General features: G+C 42.9%; 1 protein-coding gene across 1 annotated transcript in view; it reads right to left on the bottom strand.

Annotated features, from left to right (window-relative positions):
* NIPAL2 (NIPA like domain containing 2) overlaps positions 1-8,720 on the bottom strand; it is a 47,080-nt gene extending 38,360 nt beyond the window's left edge. Inside the window, exon 1 of the mRNA XM_052704448.1 lies at positions 8,351-8,720. Coding sequence (XP_052560408.1) covers positions 8,351-8,437 — 87 coding nt within the window. The 5' untranslated portion in view covers positions 8,438-8,720. The remainder of the gene's footprint in view (positions 1-8,350) is intronic.
* Between the last annotated feature and the right edge of the window lie 17,013 nt (positions 8,721-25,733).

Raw genomic sequence — 25,733 nt, forward strand, 5'->3', positions numbered from 1 at the left:
GTTGTGGTTGGACTCGATGATCTTTAAGGTCTTTTCCAACCTGAGTAATTCTATGATTAGTACGCTCGCAGACTGGTGGCATTTCGGAGCAGCTTCTAAGAGAAGTAACAAGAGGAGGGGTAAAAAGAAAAGACCCAACTGCATTTAGAATGAAGTTTGATCTATCTGGGAAAAGAATTATGTGATTATATAGTAGAGGAATGGACAGCCCAAAGGCCTTTCCAGTTCCTGCAGAGGAGGGGTGCTGCACATTTTCTTGCTTTTCTTCCTGCCCCTCACGCACTTGGCTCTCCTTGTTCATTTCCACAGAGAGCGTTAATCATTTACAGATAGTTTGTAATGTAAAAAAAGGACTGGACTCCAGAAGGCAGAACATTCTGGTTAGCAACACCATTCATTTAAATATAAACAACTGTTAGATTATCAGTGATGATTTAGAAACAAGAGGCCTTGCACTCACTAAAATATTCACACACATGTATATGGGCGCATAGACACACAAACACAACTGGATGCTTTTAATTCACAGATGCTTCTGGTAAAAACTTTAAGATGTAAATCTGGGGTTTAGGATAACGAATGCATTTCTTAGAGAAATGATCTCATACGCCAACTTCTTGCAGGGGCCTGGGATATAGACAATGGCCTCATTTTCCCTTTCTGTTTTCCTGTGACACATTACAGTTGTACATTCTGATCTTTTACTTTGATTTGTAACTTGATTTAAAGCATTGTGAGCCAACTGTAGTTCATGATGGGTGCTGGCTGGTATACAAAGGAATGTCTAGTTTACCACAAACCAAAACATCTTTTGACCTGCTGGAGAAAACAGGAATCAGCTTAGATGGACAATTCCTTCTAGGTACCTTTATCTACTTTTTATGCTCTCTGTTGCTCTTAAATGAGATAAAAAGTATTTTCACCTAGTTTTGAGCATTCTTCCAGAAAGTTTATCTTATAGAATTTGCTGGCTTCTTATTGGTATTTTAATATAATATTGAATACAGTATGAGGGCTGCTCCAAGACTAACGCCTCCTATTTTATTAAGTTGGCCCGTGATGACAGAGGCAGCTGGGCACTATGGCAGTAAAGGTTGAAACTTCCCACCGATATTCTGTTCTGTTTTGTTGCTGTGTGACACATGGCAGCAGAAGGCCAGTCTGACAAAATGGCATCTGACATAGAAATGTGTATGAAGTGAATGTGTGTTACTGCGTTCCTCTGTCTGGAAAAAATGGCACCCACTGATATTCATTGATACTTTCTGAATGTGGAGACCAAACAGTGGATGTGAGCACAGTGAAGTGGTGATGCATTTCAGCAGTGGTGAAAGCAGGTCACCTGTGCTAGTGCAGATTTTTACAAGTGCTGCATGCAGGCTTTTCTTCATCACTGGCAAAAATGCATAGCTAATAACAGTAACTAGGCTTAAAAATATTACTTTGTAACTGATGAACTGCTCTACCAAACAATGTTACTGTGCTTTTTTTTATCTGTTGTAGTTTCTGTGGAATAAATAGGAGGCATTACTTTCAGAGCAATCTATGTAGTAAAACAGCTTCCACTCAACAGGGAGCACTAGAGAGATGAGACCTATACAGATAAATTCCATCCATTCTGTTTTAGAACTTGAAAGAAAAAGTGAGAACTGAGCACCCTTTTCTTTAGGTGCTATCAGCTCTCTCTTGTAAAACACATAATGATCAAAAGCTTCTAGTTTGTCCTAGAAGCTTTTGATCTATAGCCAAGAGATGCTAGATCCTTGATCTGATAAAAGCTGTGAGTCTTTGTTTGACTCAAGGTTTAGCAGACACTACAAGCTTTTTTCTCCATCATTTTGACATGATGACTAAGTCGCTACTGCATGATAACACAGACAATGAATGTTCATGGTACTTTAATCACTGCAAGGAGCAAGAGACTGTCACTGAAATAGGAAAAAAAAGCAAAAAGATTAATGTCATTAGAAGTCAATAAATGCAAGAACTTTGTGACAAGTCCAAAACATAAATATATAAATAAAATGCCTGGAAAGAGTAGGTTAGAGTCATAAAGCAAAGTAAACGGAATCAGAATTCACTCACTCCAAGGTTGGAATCCCTAAAATTTAAAGCAGGTTTTAATTGTCAGTTGACTCTCTGGTTACAAGTCTGTTATGTACACAAAGCTCATATTTTGATTGTTTTTACAGGAATCTCTTTCCAGTGTGGATATCTTTGGCTGTTGATGAAAAAGGATTCAAGTGCAATTCATATCAGTTGGCAAAATGACTGCATTTTGATCAAGATAAAAGTTAAATCATTGTACATGCTAGCTAAGACTCCGGTGTAGATTTTAGCTCCTTCTGAGCTGATTCAGTTAAAGGAATTAAAGTCAGCAAATTAGGCTTATTAACTACTTTGTCTCCTGAAGCAGCAATGTCCAAGCAGCCAGCTTGCTTTCCTGTGAGTCATGACCTTCACACATGGAGCATCTTCCTCTTCTTCTTGCACTTAGTATGGTGGGCCAATATCCCACATGCCCATGCACCACGGGATTGCTTCTGCAAAAACAGTGCTGGATACAACGGATGATATGGGCCTTCTCTTAGACAGTTACTGGGTGCCTCATTCAGGTGTTGAAGTCCAGCAGTCCCATGATTTCTCTCCACTTTTCCACAATATCTCTTCATTTTCACCTTACAGACAAAACAGTTCATATCACCGAAGGAGGCCAAAGCTTCCAGCTTAGATAATGTAAATTAGCCATGAGCATCACAGAAAACAGTGAAGTTACACTGGTGTAACCCCAATTTTTGCAATACACATCTGTTTGTTTGATATTATTTACTTTTGAGCTTACTCTGCAAATATCACTGCCACATTTCTCAAGATCTCTGTTCTAGGCCTGGCGTTGATTTGCACACCAACTGGCTGTCTTTTGAAGCTGCTGGCAGTATGTTTCTAAGTCTAGATTAGTCACAGAATGGAAAGCATATCTCCCAACTGTTCACATTAATAAATGCCATTCTTCTGGGACGACGTGTGGTGACATTATAAACATGGACGTAACAGTTTATACGTGTCACCAAAACTCCAAATGGAATGATCACAGCCTTGGTTATTAGGTTAGCCAAAGGTCCTCACTCCCCTTATGGCTGAAGTGCACATTCTGGAGTTTGCTCATATTTCTAAAGCCTTGTTTCCTGAGTTCGGTCAAATTTCTACACGAGTCACTGGGATTTTTTTTAATTCCTTCAAACAGGAGTTAATCAGTCCCAACATACTGCTAGAGAGTTGCAAAGGTAAGATTGAGACATCGATTTTTTTAATGCCCAAAGCAGACTTCCAGGACATTAGAAGATGAACATTGTATCTTAGCTTCAAAGAACAACGAAGTCTTCTTTGGATCACAAAATCCTAAGTGCCCATGTGATCAGAGGTGAGATTTATGAGAAGGGCAACTTCTATTTAAGAAATTAGATGAATATTCTGCCGCCCATTTATCCAAACTGTCTCACTAAATGAGGCACTACAGCAAGTGAAGCAGCAGAAGCACAGGTTTGATATCTTCAATATCTTCAGTGATGCCCCAGAAGCATGCAGCACCTTCATGAAATCTCACCTGCAGACTGGTGATCGCATGAGCAGCCAGACCTTCAACCACACCTTGCAACTCTGAGGCAAGACTGTGGGACACCAAAATCAACATAATAGCCATGGCCAGTTTAATTTAGAGCCCACTATTTACAGAGCTTCAGGGTGGGCAGGACAAAGCAGGGTAGGGATTGAAGCTTGTCCTGTGCCTGGCGTTTCCTACTTGGTGATGACAAGGGGAAGCAATCACCCTGCTCTGTTCCAGAATAAATCTGATTCCACTGCTCTGAATCACTGTCCTGAAGGACAGTGCCTGTTTTCAGCTCTGCAATCAGCGTGAGCTGGATATCTGACAGAGTCTGCACTATAATGAAAATCTTTCAGTTAAATACCATTTTGAAGCAGTCCAAACCAAAACTAATTTATGCACTAAGCAGGATATGTAAAATGGTGAGTAAAGTTCTCTTGCACTGGTCTTCTGCTCCCCCTTTCTGACTAATGGTAAGATGTTATTAATGCCTAGAAAATTCCAAATTAATGATCTCAAATCTATTAAAATGGATTAGCATGATTAAGAAGCCTCAGGTTAACTCTATCTCCTGAACAATTAAAAAAAAAAAAATGAAAGAAAGAAAGAAAAAGAAATCAAATTTATATGCTCTTTAATATCCTCAGAAAAACTGAAAAACTCATTTTACTCTATCAAGGGTGGAAGAGGAAGCACTGGAAGAAGTCTGAGATGTGGGAAAAATAACTCAGTGAGAATCAGGAAACAACGTTCAGCAGAGCTCTAGTTGGGCCTGTACACATACAGTTCTGGACCTACAGCAGTGCTTGGTGAAAACCAGATCAGCAGATCATTCCTTAGATTGGCTGAGAAAACCGTAAGCTGCCTCCAGTCTTTGGAGTACTTGCTCATCCATGGCATCTGCTCCAGACCTGCTGCCCTGCCTTCCCTATATTAAGGTATAAACTGCCCCATGGCTTACTCTCATTCTTCCTACAATGAGTAGAGGAAAAAAGGAATTTGAGAGCTGCAATAATACAAATTTTTCTATGATATGAGCACAAGGAGGACAGGACAAGGGTAAGGCTCTTGTGTAGTTATTTCCTTTATCTGTGAGTAATTAATAAATTCTCACGCAGCAGCTGTTCTTTCTCTAACCTGGAGAGTGTAGATCAGAGCTGGAGCTTTGGCAGAATCTGAAAGCTTGTGCTCAAAAGCTGGCCCAGCTGACAGCCCTGCAGTTGTGATCCTAAGCAACATGTCCTTTTCTAGCAGAGCTTAATTAAATGCGGACAGAGCAGTGGAACTGCTGCTGGATTCCCGACAGAACAACACACCAAAAGAGCATGTAACAGCACTGACAGCAAGTGGTCACAGAGCTTTTTTAATTATAAGTTTTGACTTTTGGATTCCCCATGACAGATTAAAAGACAGAGGCAGCTCCTTTTTATAACTTCAAGGGCTGTGAAGAACATGCATTTCCACTGAGAATTCTGTACACATTTTCTCCCATGCACACTCACCTGTGTAATGAAGGAAATGGAAACCCTCTGAACTCTGAAGCCTAACAGGTTGAGCATGATATGAGGAAGTAGAGTCAGTTTGATACCCTTGTTGGCTTTCAATAGTTTTAGAAGAGGGAGCTGGAGTAGGGGAAAACTTTCCACCATAGCCTTCACAGATGAGCACAGCAGCAGAAAGCAGGGCAGGGCATGCTTGTTTCTGCTCTTTGTGCTCAGGGACTGGCTTCCCGATCAGCCTAAAACAGTGAGCATCTGCAGTCTATCAGGGAGCAGAGCGTGGCATGAGGGAAACTAGAGACTGGGAAGAGGAAAAAAAAACCAATACCCTACAAAACACTTAAAATGGAACAAAAATAGGAGGATTTGCACCATTAACAGCCTGATAATACCTGGTGGTTGCTCCTTCCAGGGGAAAATTCATTCTTTAAGTGCTTTAAACATTCTGGTGGAAGCTTGTACAACAGCACGTGACAACAGCTTTCTCTGGTGCAAGCGCCAGCTCTCACAGAAGAGGATCTCATGTTTCTGGGGTGCTTCCTCAGCCAAGGAATATGAGAAGACAACCTTTCTCTGGCAACTCCCTCTAGGGCCAAACCATGCTTTCACCTTGCTAGAACATCAAGAGGCTGCATCGAGCTCATAGCAATGAGAGGTGAGATGAAGCGCTGAAGACTTCCCCCTTCAAAACAATGAGCTAAAGCTCATTGTACAAGCTAATTGTAGCACTTTACATTTCATGTATATGATAGAAGGCGGCATAGAAAAGACCTCACAGCGATGTGCTTAATCCTGGGGATTTCTCACCACACCTGATGGCAGCCACTGCTGCCAGCAGATCAGAGCACACGAAGATTGGGTTTCTGGCTGCACACAGCCACCACCTGCATAGTGAGCCTGTGACAGATGCTGATATATTGCCATGGGACAGGAGGCCACGGGTCCGTCTGAAGGAGCTGTCAACATTTCAAACCTCAAGGTTAGAGCTGAAATGACTTATTACAGCCCATGAAATAAAACAACCTCTTGATGTGAGTGTCTGGGCAGCCTGTAATAACCCCAAGCTTATTAAGACAGGCAAAGAAGGGAAAAAAACAGAAATGAAAAGACTTTCCCTCTCAGGCTCAGCTTCCACACTTGAACAACCACACACAGTGACTATACACAACAGTCACATAAAATACTGAGTTATGGAGGAAGCATTTCTTCTGAGGTTTCATTGAATATTTCTACCCAAGCTCTTTTCTCTTTCTCTGATACAAAGTTAAACCTTGATTAATATGATAGTTAACAACCTCAACTAACGCTGAAAAATGGTTTTGCCCATAAACAACAACACTGGAAATAAATAAACAACCTTTGAGATTTGCCAAGAGAAATGAAAAAAAGGATTAAACCGAAGCAATTACATACACTTTAAATTAAGCAGACAAATTCCACATGTGGTGGCTTCCTATGCTCATTACTCCAACAGACTCAAAATATTACAGAAGTGGTAGCTTGTCAGGAAATACATCAGGTAAATGAGTGTTCCGTCAGATTTTGCTACATCATTAAACACGTCCATGACCCACGATGCACAATACAAGACTGTGACAGGGAAGGCTGTCAGCGCATGGCCCAGAGCAGCACCAAGCAAGCTGCATCCATGTGATGCCAGCAAGTCCCACTTCCAGCCTTTGCAAACACGTAATCTCCAGCTACCTTTGTGCCAATATCTAGGATCAGTAAGGGCACAGGCACTTTAACTTCTTCCAGAGAGCTTCGTGTTTACAAACATCATTCAGGACTTACTTGATTGCCGTGCATTTCCCTATCGTATATGTTAGATCCTCTTGCCTCACTGGATGTCCTTGATACTCACATGGCATGAGGCAGCTGTGGCCACCAGCCATGCCAAGGCCCTCATGTCTGGGGGATCTTTAAACTCCTCATGTCTCACAGGGCTGAAAAATGCTCCTCCCAAAACAATCCACTTCCTCTTTCCTGTAATGTTTCCAGGTAGATGAGAGCTGGCAGAGGCAGAAAACAAAGAGCTCCTCTTCAAAACCTAATGAAGAGGACAAAATGGCCTTGTGTTCCCAAGGGGAAAGGACAGAACCTCTGCCTGCAGACCTGAAATGATTGATCCACAGAGACAACCAGAACAATCCATTTGCCAGGAGTGGAGGGAGGAAAAGGTTTGCAATGCTTCCAAAAAATGTAAAATGTGGAAACAAGGGTGCCCAGAAGAAGCTAACTCTTGGGAAAATGAAGGTTGTTGGCAGCTCATGATCCAGAGTTAGCCATTGTCTGCTCCAAAGCCTCAACTATACCAACACAGAAAACCAGAGCAAGAAAACAGCCAACTCTAAAAAGCAGCCATTTTCATACAACTACTCTAAGAAACACGGGAGCAGGGCTGAGATGCTTTGCAAGCAAATTTAGAACTCCATTGTGATGTGCAGGCATCCCTGCATTCCCCAACAGATCTGCAAGCACTCCAAGCCCTAGGGCCCTAATTCCCAAACCCACACCAACTCCTGGCTCCACACTCTTCTTTCCTTAGGGGGTCCCAGCTCTGGTTCCCAGAAGCATTGCCACTGGGCATCAGGCAGGAGCACTACTGCTCAGGGACCCCAGCAGAGGGGTTTTCCTCCCTCTGAAACTGAGAAACACCTCCTGCCACCTGGATATCCAGCCAGCAGCACATGCAGAATCCAGAGGGAAACGTTTTGGGGACCTTCCCTGAGTTACAACCTGCTACTGGGCTGCTCACAGAGAAAGGAGAGCAGTTACCAACAAGCCATTTTATGCACAATTTATACTAATACTTTGCATCATAAAAAAGTGGTTTGCTTCTTACGTAGTGAAAAACAAGAATGTTGAGTACCCTGCCATGCCTCCTACTTTATGAGGCAAAAAGAAAGGAAGAAGTAAAGGATTTAATCAGTCTCCAATTCATTTTTATTGTTAGCAGATGCTTCAACTTGCTAGATCTTGGGAGCCGCTTCAGTCTCTGTTTTCCAGTCGCCCAAACACCACAATGACCATCACTGATATCAGAACATCAGAACATCAGAAACTCGAACAGCAGAGATGCTCCAGACCAGGACAGCACAGCCTCCTGCACTGCCACTGCTTAGGGGGTGCAGGAGCACGTACTGGCAGCAAACAGGTGCTGGAAGGTGCTTTACAGAGAACAACGTGGAGAAGCTGAAATGATTTCCCCGCTCCCGTCTCCTAGTGCCTGAGGGCTGGCACTTACCTTGTGTTTGCTGTACCAGGAGCTGGAGAAGGTGCCCTCAAAGAACGTGCTCCAGGATGCCCACTCTGATTCGGGGAGGATGCCCATGTCCCCCTGGCCATGCCATGCGCAGACACAGCAGTAGGGATAGGCGGCTGGAGGCGAGGCAGGTAGGGGACGTGGCACTTGCTTCCTGGTGCAGACAGGGCTGTGCTGGTAAGTCACCCCACACCTAGGGGTGCACAAAGCAGCACAGCACAGCCAAGGGCTCTGACAGATGCTCAGCTAGAGAAGATCTGCATCAAGGACTACAGGAGTGGAAAGGAACTTGGTCTACAAGTGTTGCTGGTCGTTCCCAGAGCTCTCAGGTGCCTTTTTCCCCCCTCTCTGGCTTCCCCGGTGCCCCACCCTGCTCTGAAAAGGCAGCCTGGGAATTTAACTCCTTCAAATCAGCGCCTAAATTTCATGGCCATAATATTCACTGCTATGTTATGGGTTTTGTTTCCATATTCATGTACTCACTTGCAGAAATTCTTATTTCTGTCATGTATACTTTACCTGTGAATAGGTATCCTGAATAGATTCTTTACAGATTTCAGGAAATAGGTTTGTTTCCAACCTGTGGCTTTATCCATTCATTCTGTTACTGCTAATACAATCACTTAAGCTCTCCTGGAGAAGACAACTGAAAAAGCTTTTTAAAAGGTAGACTAGCAGCTAGCAAGGTAGGAGCTTGGCAGAGTTGCACAAAGGGACAAAAAGGGCCTTCTAGAGGAGTACAGAAGGCAGAAATTAAGCTACTGCATCTTCTGGCTCCAGGCATGTAAGCTGTTTGTTACCTGGAGAACTCAGAAGATGCTCTACGGTGGAAGTACTGGAATATTGGTCAGCTGGGCTTGGAAATGTCCAAAGTGACAATTTCTGTAACAGACGAGGCTCAGCCTGCAGTGATTGTACCACCTGCTGCAGAAGATATTTCTCCTGCTCTTTTGCAAAAGAAATGGGCTTGATTCTTAGTTGCAGAGGGACTGGTGGACCCAGCATCAACAGAAGGTTTAGAGAGAGAAAAAACAGCATGCAGGAGAGCAGGCTGGGGAGTGTGGTCCAGAAGGCAAGGAGATGCCATACCCAGTGGGTCACAACAGCAATGATGACTGTAGAGAAACAAATAAAGATACAGCCCCCCTGTATGATTAAGCTGTTTGAAAATGGAAGGAAAGCACACTTACAGGAAGGAAACCAAATTAAATCAATACTTTCCTTCTTCACTACATCAATAATTCCTGCATTCCGCACAGGAATGGGATCTGAATCCAGCCAAAGATGAATTAGGATATGGGAGAGGCAGAACTGGCAAAGCAGTGCTTCAGTTTAGATGATGACATAACACCTCACAAACCTTGCTTTATAACATGAAATGTTTTGTTCGTGTGTCTGGTCTAACTGGAAATACCAGTTTCTGTGATTACAGCTCCATGAGTCCTCTGTAAATACTGCAGCTAGTTGCAGTGTGTGTAGGTAGGTACGCTGAAAAAATAGCAAACACAGCTCCAATAGTTCACGGCTATGTAAATTGCTGCAGACTATTTTTACAGTGTTGTGTAATTATTCTCTGGAGTCCAAGCTTACATTTAGAAAAAAGTTTCTAGGCAATTTGTATTATGATTGCAAAAAAACCTAACAACCTTCTACTTTAAAGTGGAACTGGAGTGTAAACTGCTGCAGTGATATTTGCCTGGTCCAGAGAGAGCTGGAACAATGGCTCAGAGGGAAGTGTGAATGGACTCATTCTTCTAACTGGAGCGCTAAACTGGAAGTCTGCTGACAATTTAAGTGTCAACATCAGCTACTTCAAGGGGGATCATTTTAGCAGAAACGCCAGGCTAATGTTCTTATTTGTCATCCTCAATTTGCACTTCTTGGATGGCAGATCCTGGGGCAAGGAGGGTTGACGAAAATTGCTTGGGCTGAGGAAGACTCTCCCAATCTTCCATCACCTGTAGTCGCCTCTGCTCTAGCTCAAAATAGGGAGAAAAGAGGTTGGCATTTCAGCAGGCAGGGGCCCAAAACTAACTCTGGTGGCCAAAATCCACAGCAGTCTCCACCAGGCTGGCAGTGACCTATGCAACATGGTCCTCTGTTGCCAAAAATTCACAAGCTGCTAAGAGATTGAAACAGAGTCTAAGGGGAGTGGAAGGAGTGGAGAGCCCAGAATATCTCTTGAGGATAGTCTTGTTTTCCTTCATTCCCATTGGTTCCCTGCCTAAAACAGTGTGACTGTGGTTTTTCTCATGCATAAGAATGCTACTGGAACAGGTTTTCTGTAGTGCTGTCTACGTGGAGCCTTTGTTGAATTGCTTTGGAAATTGATCTAGCAGTGATGGATCACTGTTCTGCACTGGGTCCAGACATGCCTGCTCTGTCTAAGCACTCCAGGGGCCCTTGTGGCATGCTTTATTTATTAAAATCTCAGATTGTCTCACATATGTAAGAGCTCAAAGTTACTCAGATTAATTTAACCTTTCTTTAGGTTTTAAGCCAGTCCTAACAGGAAAGTAAACAGCACTTTAGAAACAATTTCTGCTCAGTTACCACCCTGCATTATTTAAACCAATTCAGTATATGCACATGTCTCTGTATATGTACATTGTGGATTTCACAGTATCACAGCTAGTGATACTGAAGTGATGGGTGTAAAGGTACTAAATCCCTTGAGACCCATGCTCAGAACATTCTGAGGACATGTTCCATGGGGGCAAAATGGAAAATGGGATCAGTAGGATGTTTTGACGGAGAGCAGTGTTTCCAGTCTTCAGTGTAGCCGAAGATGGAGTAGATGCTGCCTGAGTTGGCAGTGCTGCTAGAAAATCTCAAGGATGCTTAAATTGAGTCATGCATAAGATGGGAGTCTTCAACACTTCTCATCCTATTGAGAGTCATTTTGAAAGGAAAGAAGGGGTGGCTCTCATCAAGTTCTTATCAGCTTGTGTTACTTCTGAGCAAAGGAGACACAATAGACTATTGTGGGATTTAACTGTATGGTTTCCCTTACTTGGATATTGTATTTATATCATATATTCCTCGGCCAAGCATGGGTCTCCGTTAACAGAAGATGATGTTTGTTGAGTCACAAAGTTTTGTAGACTGAACGGACACTTTGTTGACCTCAGGCCCTGGTTATCTAGGATGGTGCTTCATCCTTGTCACTCCCTGAACTCTGGCTTGTCTGTTACTGGGACCACATAAACCAATAGAGTCTTTGTGCTGTCCTTTGCATGCAGTTTCTTAGCTCTAGCTGCCTTAAGCTCCTGCTTTCTTCCATGAATAGCTTGACCTGAGATTAGGGTTTCTTCATTTCAGGCACTCCATGCACTTGGTTGTCTAAAGCCTTTCTTGTTTGAGAGGTGCCCAAAGCCTGTATCCTTTCTAAGATTATATTTTGGTTGGTGGGTACCTACAGCTTCTGCAATTATGATAGGATGGCAGAAGAGCAAGCTTCTAAGAATCTGCCTCACTGCCAGTCAGAGGATCAAATACAAGAGATGCCTTAGTTCTTATCATCAAAAGTTCTTTCTTTTTAATTGCATTTGTGCCCATTGGGCTCTTTTTTGTTTCTGGTGTAATTTTGATAGCAGCTGGAACAGTCTGGAACTGCACTGTGGTTGCACTGTAGAAATTAAATTTTGTTGGCCAATATCCCATCACTTCTCAGAGTTTACACCTTGTCACTGTAGATGAATCACACGTTTAGGTAAGGAAAGTACACGTTCCTTGTCTAATGGATTTTGGTCAGTTATGAACACTCCTTAAGCCATAAATGGTTGAAGTTATGGTTACTTTCTCAGTCAAATAGGAAAGCACCCTTTTCTTCAGGGTATGTTGGTGTTCCTACCACTGCCTGCTCTCCACTGTTCAGAGTCCTGGTAAAGGAAAGTTCACTTCTGGGATGGATGGTATGAGCTGGACAACAGAAGAAAAAGTGAAGACCTTGGCTTTGAGGATATGGCTGCTAGTGTCATATTAGTGCTAAAAGCACAAAAATTGTGCAGAAATATTTCTAAGTTAGGTGTCCATCAGCAGGCTTTTGCTGGATCATTTACTGTGTTAAGTAAAGGTGGTACCTGGAGGACTGATCCCATGAGCTGGGGAATCTGCTCAGTGTGAGATACAGGTTGCATATATTGTGTAGTACTAGCACAGAACAAATTGTGTAAGATTTGTGCAGACAGTACACTGATACTTACAAGCAATTTTCATCTCCCTTCCCTCAGAACTTTTACAAGTCCACAGTACAAGTGTGTCCTACTCCATATGCTGTCAATCTCTGGAAGTTACTTTCCATCTTAAAGCCTAGAAATGTATGAGAAACAGGAGTCCTGGAATCAAGATGTACATTACAGACCTTGGAAAAGTCTTTTGTCTTTCCTTTCTGGATGGTGGATCAGTGAGAGATTTGTAGACTTTGGATATTTTCATTTTTGCCTTTTAGACTCTACCAATTTAGGCTTAATACTGATCCTTTCCAAAAAAAATGGCAAAGTTCCCACTAACTTCAAAAGAGACAGCCTGAGCTCTAAAATACTTTAAAGAACAATTTTAAACAAACAAACCTAAGATGGATAAAAATTGCATTTTCTCTCTCTATTAGGTATGCAACTGATTTTCTCCAAATGTAAACGTTACCTGGAGAGCTAAGCAGTGATGTGTTTTTTATTATCTCTTTAGGAGGCTACGGTACCCAAAGTATACTCCATACATACTTGTTCATTTAGGAGCCAAACATAGCTATGTAAAGTGAGCAGCTTGTTTACAGTAGGCTCTTATGGCTTGCTATCAAATTAGTGGCAAATCAGGACTGCAGTAAACAGAGGTCAAAGATCAAACCCATAATTTCACATAAAATTCCAGACCATGTACACAAAATTTAAAATGCAAAATCTTCAAATCACAAGACCATCAACTGCTCTTAAAACTAATCAAAAGCAGTATAGGGACCGGAGGAAATGAAATTTAAACATGATTTTAATCCAAATTTTAATGGAACAGCTACATCATGGATATCTTTTAAACCATGACAGTTGACTCCATGCCATTTATTCTCACTTGCCATGAAATGGGGTTTTGATATATCTCACTCACTCTTCACACATTATTTTTCTTATATTTCTCCAATTTGAAATAAAGATAAAATAAATTACATGAAAAGTGCAGCCATTTAAGAATTTACAGTGTTTCAGTTCCTGTTCATGCTCCTGGTAGTTTTGCCTCACTTAGTTTTAGTGTAGTGATTGTCAACCTTTAGAATGAGAAAAGCCAAGACTCCATTTGTTCTATTTTGCACTGGCATAACTGAATTTGAAGGCAAGTAGTGGCTAATGCTCCCTTCCTTACCTAGTGGACAAAATCCATTTAAATGTCGCTCAAGGGATTTAGAACAATTCCAGTCCCACAGATGGGCATCAGGCTAACTCCTCAACCTGAAACTGTCTGGGAGGAACCCTCAGTTTCCTGATCCAACTGAAGGAAAATGAGAATAACTCCTTCAAGCTGAAACTTATTTGTTTAATGAAGATTTGGTTACTGAATGCCACCAGATGTCAGCATACGCTATATGATTGTGAGCAAGTACCTAAGACCTCTTAAAAATGAATGATGATAAAACTTAAGCCTTCTATCTCATGGAAATGATGTACAAGTTCAGCTTTGCTGACGGGAAAATTATGCCTGGGATGTGCTGGAAGAAGTTGGCTGGAAGATTTTGCTTGAATATCTGCTCAGTTCTTCTCTACTTGGGGGTGTCCATTCACCCTTCCAAGCAGAATGCTGCCCCCTAATACCTTCTCTCCATCTACAAGCCTGCAGATGGGGGACCAGACCTGTCCCCTGTGGCATTTCCTTCAGATCCAGGGCATGGGAGGAACTTGGTGTGGATCCAGATAACTTTTGCATATACATAGTGAAGATACACATGACTCCAAATACTGTAGCACTGGCTACTCTGGCTGTGTAGGAAAGTAGGAACCCAATGAGGAGGTGAGAACAGAGAAGTACTAGAGCTGGCTTAGGGAAAAAAACGAGTAGCAGGAAAATTGTGTTGTCATTTTTTTCCTGACAGACACTTTCCCACTCTGGTAAATGCCAGTAAACCAAAGCATCATCTTGTTTAATCCTGGGCAGATCGAGTGATAGCAGTTTTAGACATTCATTCAGGCACATGAGGGCTCTATGCTCTGTTCTGAAATCAGTAACAAACCTCTTTAGACTAATAGCAAATCTTTGGGAACCTTCAGCCAACCCTGTCTTTTTCTTGCCTGTTTGATATGCCAAATGTGCCCAGTGAACATCCTCATAACTCAACAATTTAAATGTTGATACATTTTCTTAATGAAGAGCTGAAGACACTGTTCTGCCACCTCAGATTTTGCCCTCAATCTGCCACTGAGAACAAACATCTGAAGTGGTTAAAGAGCATTATTCTGTGAGAAAGAATGAACCCAAGTAATATAGTCAGAGCCCCAGGGGAGCAGGGCAAGGTGATATTCCTCTGGATGTGGGAGTCTAAATAGCCTATAGCTGAGCTTTCCAGACATTATCTTTTTTCTTTTTTTTCCCCCTTTCTTTGAGATTTAAGTTAGTTCTGAGGATTTCTCTATGTTTGGCTGACTTTCTGAGGTACAGCAGATTTAGCTGAAGATCCAGTGCAAAAACACTGGCATCCCTTTGGACTTCTCAGTCATGGCTACTGTGCTGTAGCAAATAAACTGTGCTGCAGGCACGTACTCTTGTCACCACACAGCACCATGGCAGATCTGATGCTTTGGGGCAGCTTTAGTGGCCATACGTTCATAGGAAAGAGACAAAAACTGTGGTGCTTCTGGACACTATCAGCACTGTTGCCTACATGCTGCTCAGCTGCCTTGTTCCTGCTCAGCTGGTCTGGTGCATCCCAGGAGCATCAGATGTCCCTAGCAGAGGCACATGTCTGCAGACCATCTGTACAGCAAGCTCAGTGCACATGTGCATGCATTTACATCTCAGATTCTCAAGCAAAATATCCATCAGGTCTCTCAGTTTCACAGCCTAAGCCAGAGAAATCTGGGGACGCCTCTGCCTCAGTCAAGTCTCACCTGAAGGAGTGCACATTCTGCCTATATAAGACTTAGTGGGTTCACCACAAGGCTAGGGGATTTGCAGCGATGAGATTGCCTGGGGTTGATCAAATGGCTGTTTAAACAGTCTCTATCTACGTCCTGAAGAGCCCTCCCACCTTTCAAGGGTGTCAGACAGATACCTTGCTTCAAATCAGCAGAATATCCTTAGATACAGTTTGGATGCCTATGTGTCTTTGAAGATCCAACCTGTGCCTTGGTAACTTTATCCACTGAATAGACTGATTTCAGAGGAAGGATACAGCATATCATAAACCCTTTATTCCAAAACCACAGTGAAACCAACCCTGGAGCCGGATACTTCATGTATTATAGCCTTGACAACACTTACATATGGTGGCAGTGAACTGAAACAGAGAATGATAAGATCTGATCTGGGTTGGATCTATCAGAAGAAAGATTAAAAAATAAAAATTATAGTAGTTTGGTAAATCCATAAAATCCCTTCAGTATTTAAGATAAAAACTAAACCTGAGGCAATCTCCAGGAGAAATGGACTAAGAAAGCACTGGTTTCTTCCCTTCAATAAAATTTATTTATTGTTAACATGAATATCACATATGTACGTGTGTGCATGAGTGTGCTGGGAGCAGGGGAAGAGCTCAAATATGTTTAGTAACTAGTGCACGTATATTGAAAAGCTTGTATATACAGAATATTGCTTGTTAAAATATTTGGGGAATTGGAAACAATCTTTCTTCATGTTACAAAGAACAAAATGATTTTATGCCTTTCCATTTCAAATTAAGATTCGAGATTTATTTCCTTACAAGTCCTGATTTCATAAATATACTATTTTGCCTTATAAAAATAGATAGGATATCCTGATTATAAACTAGCTTTTATAAACACCGCAGATCAAAGTCCAGTGTTTTTTACATTAGCTACAGAAATACTCACTGGAGTGTTTTGGAAATGCTGCTTTAATCAGTGTAAATTGCAAACAAAACCTATACACATCTTCAGAGATGAGCACAAACTTGTTGGGTTTTGGACAACGCAACATCAAATACTAATAAATCAAGAGCATGGTGACAGATTTCTTTCTCAGAGAGCATCCTCACTGAGGTGTATGGACACAGATGTTTCCTGAAGGAGCATCCCAGAAGCATTTGCTTCCCTGAAGCGTAGACATTTATTTTGGTGAGGAATACTATCACCAGGTGTAAGCAAACAGGACTCGGATTTTTTCAGGAGTGTCTAGTGCAGAGGGGCTACACTTTCTTCAGACAACTGATGGAATTGTACTGCACTGCACTGAAGAAAAAAGTAACTACATTAGTGGAGAAAATATGTATTTGGTCTGTGATTTGTGGTTTCTGTAAACCTAAACAGTTTTGTTAAAATACATATTTGTTCTCAAAAGCATAGAAAGTACCTCCATCAGGGATGCTGCATGAGATTTATCTTCTTTAGGGGAAAGTATTTCTTTTCTTGCCAGAAATTTAGGTCCTTATTAGAGTCTGTAGAACATTCCTCCCTGTACTTATTATATTTTTACCATATTATAATAATTTTAAGTCATATCGATCTTTTTTTTTTTTAACTTTAGAATGTGTGACAGTGTCCCTTTTTCAACTTAGCCATGAGGAATTGATCTTCCTTCTGAAAATACCTTTTTTATTATTAGAAAGCCATTTGTGATACAGAGTTTACAGACTGTTTATGATAGTTTTGAACATGATGGAAAGAAAAAAAGAGCAGCATAAATTCAAATCTAGCTGTACCAGACAAGGAAACATATTATATAAGGAAAAGATTTACAGGATTTCAATCAAGAGTGGTTTATGTGTATAACACATGGAGAGGTTTCAGTTTGGTCATTGCAGATCCTCCAATTCCTCATCCAGTCTTTGCACATGTGGAATAAATGGATTCCACCCAAATCTCAAGTCTGCAACGTTTTCCTTTGCCCTGCAATATACTCTCCAAAGCAGAACAGGTTTTGTGGCTTTCTCCTAAAGGTCGATGATCAAATTCCAGACGCATCTGTGGGTGAGGAGAGCCCATTTCCAGCCCACGGTGGAACTTCATGCAGAAACCCACTCATCTCTTTATAAATCAGATGTGGCAATTACTGTTGTTTAAATAAGCACAGTTTAGCCTGCGCACAGAGATATGTGCTTATTACCATGGTTCTGTAGATCAGAGTTTATACACTAATTTGCTAGCTCACGACACGTGTAACTGAAATGTATGGCAGAAACTGTGGTGATTGGCTTTACAAATAGCTGAGATATACATAGAAACATAAGCCATGGGGATTAGAGGGCTCTGACATTTTGAGGAATTTTGATTTTTTTTCCCCAATTTCTTTGAGGATGATTTAGATTCTTAGTGAAAAATGATATTTCAGAGTTTGAAGGATAAGCCAGGTTTCCTCTAGCTTTCTACACTGAATGCAAACTGTATTTTCAACTTCTGTAAGGACTTTTCTCATCCCCCTGACTTTTCCATTTTTGTATTCTCCTACAGGCTAAAGATTCCATATGGGTACATCCTCCCCATTCCCTCTCTCCTCAGATATACGAATGGCAAAGCAGGAGTTATGGCATTAAGCCTGTGGTAGCCTTCTGAAATCACCTTTGTTTAACCTGCAAAGCTCCAAGTTTGTTACTTTGGAAAATCAAAATATAGACAAAGACCACTAAAAAGATGAAGAAAAAATCTTGAAATTGCCTTCTAAAAGATTTGCAGGTTTAGCTTCTGAGATGGGAAATCCCTGTGGACAGGCAGGCACCAAGCCAGCCCAAATAAAAATGCACATCCCTGGTGGCAGGAGAAAGAGGACCTTGGGGCACGCTGTGTGGCATGGTGCTGACAGGGCTGGATTTTACTTTGACATTGGTTGTGGTGTAGCGCGGACATTCAGGACAGAGCGGTTGAAAATAACATTCTGCTATTTTTGCCTTACCTACAACTGAAAGTGAATTTCCTATCATTACCAGTATTATCCCTTGAGAGAGCTGCTTGGAAAATGGATATTTTTTTCTTTTGCAAGGATACCATGGCTTTTAAACTCAATATAAAGCACATCTGAGTCTCAGTTTTCCTAATGAATGTTTGAAGTCCTGAAAAGACAAGTTGGACACTCAAGAAGACAAAAAAAAGAATAAATAAAAATGAAATTTTCATTTGAAAAATTTCCATTGAAAACATATTTGCCAGGCATTTCGACATTTGTAGATCACCCATCAGCCTCAGATACAGCTTGAAAGTGTTCCCTGTGTAGATACGTCAGTAATTTTAAATGAAATTTTGCAAGCATCAAGCTTTAGCACCAATTTAGTTCTGTACCATTAGCTCAACCTCATGTTGTCTGGAGATAAATACATAGAATCATAGAATCATAGAATCATAGAATCACCAAGGTTGGAAAAGACCTAAAAGATCATCCAGTCCAACCGTTCACCTATTCCCAATAGCTCCTACTAAACCATGTCCCTCAACACAACATCCAGCCTTTCCTTGAACACCCCCAGGGTCGGTGACTCCACCACCTCCCTGGGCAGTCCGTTCCAGTGCCTGACCACCCTTTCTGAAAAGTAATACTTCCTGATGTCCAGCCTGAATCTCCCCTGCCGTAGCTTGAAGCCATTCCCCCTGGTCCTATCACTAATGACACGAGAGAAGAGGCCGACCCCCAGCTCACTACAGCCTCCCTTCAGGAAGTTATAGAGAGCAATGAGGTCTCCCCTGAGCCTCCTCTTCTGCAGGCTGAACATTCCCAGCTCCTTCAGCCTCTCCTCATATGGCCTGTGTTCCAGACCCCTCACCAGCTTTGTTGCCCTCCTTTGAACACGTTCCAGGGCCTCAATATCTTTCTTGCAGTGAGGGGCCCAAAACTGGACACAGTACTCGAGGTGCGGCCTCACCAGTGCTGAATACAGGGGAACAATCACCTCTCTGCTCCTGCTTGCAACGCTGTTTCTGATGCAAGCCAGGATGCCATTGGCCTTCTTGGCCACCTGGGCACACTGTCAGCTCATATTCAGCTGAGCATCAATCAATACCCCCAGGTCCATTTCCTCTACGCAGTCCTCCAGCCACACCGCCCCAAGCCTGTAGCGTCGCCTGGGGTTGTTGTAGCCGAAGTGCAGGACCCGGCATTTGGCCTTGTTGAAACTCATCCTATTGGCTTCAGCCCAGCTCTCCAGCCTGTCCAGATCCCTCTGTAGGGCCTCGCTACCCCCAGGCAGATCCACACTTCCAGCCAATTTGGTGTCATCTGCGAATTTACTGAGGGTGCACTCGATGCCCTCATCGAGGTCATCAATAAAGATATTGAAGAGGACAGACCCCAGCACCGACCCCTGGGGAACACCACTCACGACTGGTTGCCAGCTGGATTTGACTCCATTCACCACCACTCTCTGTGCCCAGCCCTTCAGCCAGCTCCTTACCCAGCCAAGAGTGCATCCATCCAAGCCTCGGGCTGCCAGCTTCTGCAGGAGAATGCTGTGGGAGACAGTGTCAAAGGCTTTGCTGAAGTCTAGGTAGACCACATCAACAGCCTTTCCCTCATCCACCAGATGGGTCACTAGATCATAGAAGGAGATCAGGTTGGTCAAACAGGACCTGCCCTTCATGAACCCATGCTGGCTAGGCCTGATCCCCCGCTCATCCCGCACATGCCGCATGATCTCCCTCAAGACAATCTGCTCCATAACCTTCCCTGCCACCGAGGTCAGGCTAACAGGCCTGTAGTTCCCCGGATCCTCCTAACGACCTTTCTTGTAAATGGGAGTCACATTGGCAAGCCTCCAGTCTTCTGGGACCTCACCAGTCAACAAGGAGCGTTGACAGATGATGGAAAGCAGCTCGGCTCTCACCTCCGCCAGTTCCCTCAGCACTCTCGGGTGGATCTCATCTGGCTCCATTGACTTGTGGCAGTCCAGTTGGAGCAGTAGGTCTCTGACTGTTTCTTCCAGAATCACAGGGGGGTTAGTGTGCTCCCCAGCCGAGATTACCAGGTCAGAGAGAGGAGTATCCTGAGGATAACTGGTCTGACTCTTAAAGACAGACGTAAAGAAGGCATTCAGAACCTCTGCCTTTTCCTTATCCTCAGTGGTCACATTCCCAGCCTCATCCAGCAAAGAGTGGATATTCTCCTTTGTCCTCCTCTTACTGTTAATGTATTTATAAAAGAGTTTCTTATTGCTTTTCACCCCAGCTGCTAGGTTAAATGTTGTTCCACTCACCCACTAATTTCAACAAGGAAGGATGTATTTTGTGTCTGACACTGCTAATAACTTGCATTCTGGTTGCACCTACATTTCCTCGGCACAAACAAAGACTCCACTGTACAAAATAATAATTCTTTCCCCTAATAATGATTGTCACATGGAGGCAAACAGCAACTTTTGCATATTTGCTCCTTGATTCAGTGCTCCAAGGTACTGAGAACAGCTACTTCGAAATCATGTTAGATCTCTGCGTGCGGTCACACTGTAACCAGTTTGTTTGTTTATGATTCCCCATGTGTAGCACATTACCTAGTAGTGCATGCTTATTTTCCAGCACATGCTGATGCTGCTGTACTGTCAGAGGCATATTCCTTCGTTTGCAAATGTAGCATTATCTTTGAAGTTGTTGTGAGCTTCTCCATAGAATTGTGTGTGAAACCTACTGCATGGGGAAAAGCAAATAGGAAATGAAAGGAAGGTGCTTTTTAATTAATTTTTTTAAAAACCTCTTCTAGGAATAGCTTAAATACAGTGTCCCTGCAAGGCTTAAGTTTTACCCACAATGTCATATTGATCATATCAAAGGAGGATAAAGGTAGGACTTTCACATCGCTAGAAGTTTCATAGGCTTTCATTTTGGGTAGTTCCACAGGTTGGCTGAGGTTGGCAGGGCCCTCTGGGTCCATCTCATTCACCCATTGCTCCAGCAGGGACACCCAGAGCAGGGGTCCTAGGCCCATGTCCAGGCAGCTTCTGAACATCTCTGAGGAAGAGACCCAACAGCCTCTGGGCAACCTGTGCCAGTGCTCTGCAATGAGCTACAGCAGTGTTACCTATGGACCTGGCTTTGTAGGAGCTTTGTACATTTCATCTTGAAGATTTCTAATGCATCCATGCTCTCCATTCAAATGTGGAAGGCTGAAAGCACCATCTGCTCCTCACAGCACCTTTCAGTGCTGCAGTGCAGGATTAAGTGACAGACATGTATATGAAGCAAGTCCAAGTGCCATGTTGCACTAGGAGAACTCTGTGTCCAACCTGGTCTTTTTGCCACTTCAGAAGTCCACTTCTCAATGTTTTAAGGTTTTTCACCCCAAAGATAACGCAGATTTATTCTGCTCATCTCTTCAAAATCTCCAAATTTTGTCCTTGGACAAAAATTGATCCTAAAGGATGTGGCAGGTACTGAGATTTTAAGAAAACTTGAAGCAGTCCAGCAGGTACTGCCACTGGAAACCACTGTCAGACATGACTCAATCTGACTGGGTTTTGCTGGGTTACTTTTCTAGCTTTTCTGCTTACATTTATGCTTATCTTGATGTAGAATTCTCCCAATCCCCCCTGTAAATTATGCACACACTACAGTACACAAAAATAACTTACTAATTGAAGGGTTCTCAGGAACCACAGGCACCACATCTCACCAAGGGCCTGCACAGAGTGAAGAAGCTTGTGCAGAGCGATAGGGACTACACAAGGTGATGGGCTTGCACAACGCAGTGGAGCCTGCACACAGCAGAAGATGTGTGAGCAGGGCCTGAGTGCTTTAGCACCATTTGGGAATAATGAACCTGACCTGAAATACAACCCACTGTCCTCTGGTGTTTCACTTTTCCTGAGTCATTATGTCACAAGCTGTTGTTTAACTGAAAAATTCCTGAAGGTGCTATTTTTTAATTTCTTCATTATAGTCTAATGGCAAGGAGTCAGTGAATCCTTGTTTTTTTGCAGCAGCTTAACTTGCTTCAAAACACGTGTTTTGCCGTATATAGCCTTGCCTAAAAGCACTGACACCCAGTCACAGAACAGAGTCACAGAACAGAGCATACACAGCCTGCTTATCAACACTTCCCTATTCTGATCTTGGTGGCAGCCTGCCAAAGATATTGGGAGAAGATTCTACTTGTTTCAAGAGTGGAAAAAAAATAAGATAAAATGCCATTATCTTTGAAGACCATTAAAAAAATCCTGAGCTACGCTGGGGCTGGGGCTCAGCTCTGCCCAGTGGTGCGCGCTGAATCACTGCTGCCCAAGACACATAGATGGGCAGGATCAGCCCAGCCTACTACTCTGCTATGCTCTGTCTCCCAACAGCTGTCTCCCAGGCCTTGTTTATGACGGGAAATTATGCTGTGGTAGTCACCAGGAGTCCCAAGCAACATGTTCTAACATGATGTAATTTCTCGTTGTAAACCATCCCACTGGTGTCTCTTTCCAGTTACAAGGCCAACAAATAGCATTAGCATTGTGATCAGTTGCTAGGATTGCAGAAGCGTCCAAAAATGCCAGTGCAAGGAAGCTACAAACTCTTTTCTTTCATGCTTCTAATCTAATCTAGTGCATTGGTAGAAAACACAGGTGAGAGATTTCATACCTGTTCTACACATGTATCCTCCAACCCTGGAGGTGTTTGAGACCAGGTTGGATGGGTCCTGGGAATCCTGATCTGGTGAGTGATAACCCTGCCTGTGGCAGGGCGCTGGGACTGGGTGGTCTTTATGATCCTTTCCAATACAAGCCATTCTATTCTGTGTTATGACTGACTTTTCCAATGCCAGGGTTGCAGGTTGCTTTTCTGTGTGCAGCTGTGACTGCTGTCCTCACCTCTGTTAGCACTCCGAGTAGCTATCACGTATGTACTAGTACCTCTGTTAGTACTCTGAGTTACTCTGAGTAGAGGAATGCAAGCACTCCTTCTGCCCAAATAGCCCAGCGTTAAAACCATTCCTGCAGCAGCAACATTCACCTGCACAGTGAGAGTGCTCAGTCTTACAGCTCTCAGTTACTTGAAGATTTATAAAGCATACACCAACTGATGCTGACATTCCCTTGGCCTTCTTGCTGACCAGTGGTATTTAATGATTTCCTACAGGCACAAGTGGGTGCCTTAAAATCATGTCTCAGCTTCACATACAGTTTGACATTTACACAGGACAAAAACTGCCTTCAGGATGCTATGGAGAGAGACAGGAGAGCACAGAAGGAAAAGTGCATTTCAGATGGCTTCAATACACTCAGCATCTTGCTGCCATGTGGATTCACTTTGTAGGAATTAAAAACGATTATGATGATGAGAATAATAACATTCTGCAGTTGGTATGTTGCAAGGCCTAAAGCAAGCACTAACCTTACTCTGTCAGAAGGGAGACCAAGGAATTTTGTGATCCACTGGGTCTCACATTTTTTCTTGCAAGGAGCTGTACAGCTGCTTTCCACCTTTATAAGTAAAAGCAGAAGTTGCTGGATTGCCTTGCTCTGTTAAAACAGAGAGGAGAATCTAGAGTTAAGAGCATGGCTTAGGAAGTTTTTCCTAGCTAATTGATAAGCCAGCATTTTCTGTTGAAAGAAAGTCATAGGAACGTAGCAATACACTTTCGTAGAAATAGATTTTTCATAGACTTCTTCCAAGGCAGGTGGAGTACTGAAAAGATCTTTGCTAGACAAGGAGCTAATTTACCCTTCTTCTTTCTTTTGAAGTTGGCAGGCAGAGGCACAATAGCTGTAAATGTAGTAAATCTAGGAGAGCATTGTGCTTGAACACAACCATGATTTCAGCTGAAGTATTCAAGAAAACTTGATTTCCATTCCATAGCATAGGCAGCAAGCACAGGACCTGCAGATGATGTTTCTCTCTCCAAAGGCATTGATGCTTCCGAGCTGACAGCGGGGATTTCCTTCTTCAGCAGGTGTCAGCAGAAGGGAAGGTAAATACACAGCAGGAAAATCACCCATCTGTGAAATCTTGAGTGCTTGAATCACATTCACACACCTCTACACAGGAAAGAGTTTCCTCTGCAAAAAGTCATCACTTCAGACAGCAAACATGATTTTAACACAGCCTCTTACCACCACACAATCATAATCCATTTATATTGGGCAGTCATACTGTCATTAACCTGATTCTCTCTGGCCGTCAGCTGAAAACCTTTGTGTTATTGCTAATTTAGATTAACTAAACACAGATATATTAATAATAAGTAAAATATTGTCTCTACTGTCTCTATTGTTTTGCCCCTACATCACAATGACAAGGAGAAAAAAAAGACCATTTGTTGGAATTAGCGCTGAGGTTATTTTGGCTTTCGGTGGAAGCTTTTCTGCTGATCAGCTGTCATCCTCAAACAAGGGCATCAGGTGCTGTGTGGCTGCGAGCAGCGCATCAGCATTGTGATTTCAACTTGTTTGTGACATTGTCACCAATTTCTCCAAGTTTGCAAACAAAACAGTAGTGACATAGGTGTCCTATGTGAAGCTACTGATCTCCTCAGAATGTGCCTCTGCACCCACAGAAGCAGCATTAAATTCACATGATGCTGAATGATTCTGATGTCCAGGGAAGAGTATGCATGCTGAAGGTGTCGAGAGCTGGCTCTGAATTAAAACAGTGGATTTGTATTTACTTTTTTTTGTTGCTTACTCATTTACTAAGAAGGAGAGAATTTGTCACTTGCTCAGTTTTTCCAGTGCTGCATCGTCTCTCCCTTCCTCTGTCGGCATATTCTTCAGCCGATTTGTGTAGGACTTACACTCTTTCTCCTACACCCACTTAACTCCCAATGTCTCTGAAACGCCTACGTCATTTATACCCCTGACAGCTTTTTCTCATAAATGACAACAGAAGTGGTTACCCCACAGACAGCATGGGGGAGCTGGAAGTTACCCTACATGGAACACATCCTTCTGCTCCAGAGGAAGGCTTCCATGCTATCCCATGCTCCAAAGGAGCCTCAGTAGTAACAACTACTCAAAAACCAACTTAATCCCCAGGGGAGAGTGATGACATCTGCCTTGGTCCAGTGCCCAGAAGTCTGCCTGCCCCAAAGCTGTGTGCCAGCAGCCTGGGAGGGTTGATTCCAAAGCCAACACCAACATTTAGCACAAAGCTTTGTCTCTCATGGGGCTGCAGAACAGCAGAGGAGCACAAGAGAGCCTTGCTCCGAGAACTGCCCCTGCCTCCTTGCTCAGCCCCTTCTGTCCCTGGGAGGCAGCAGAAGCTTCCACATGTCCCTGGATCCCATGCTGGGATCCAAGCAGAAAAGCCCCTCACAA

Source organism: Tympanuchus pallidicinctus, unplaced genomic scaffold (genome assembly GCF_026119805.1).
Source record: "Tympanuchus pallidicinctus isolate F22 unplaced genomic scaffold, pur_lepc_1.0 scaffold5, whole genome shotgun sequence".
Lineage (NCBI taxonomy): Eukaryota > Metazoa > Chordata > Aves > Galliformes > Phasianidae > Tympanuchus > Tympanuchus pallidicinctus.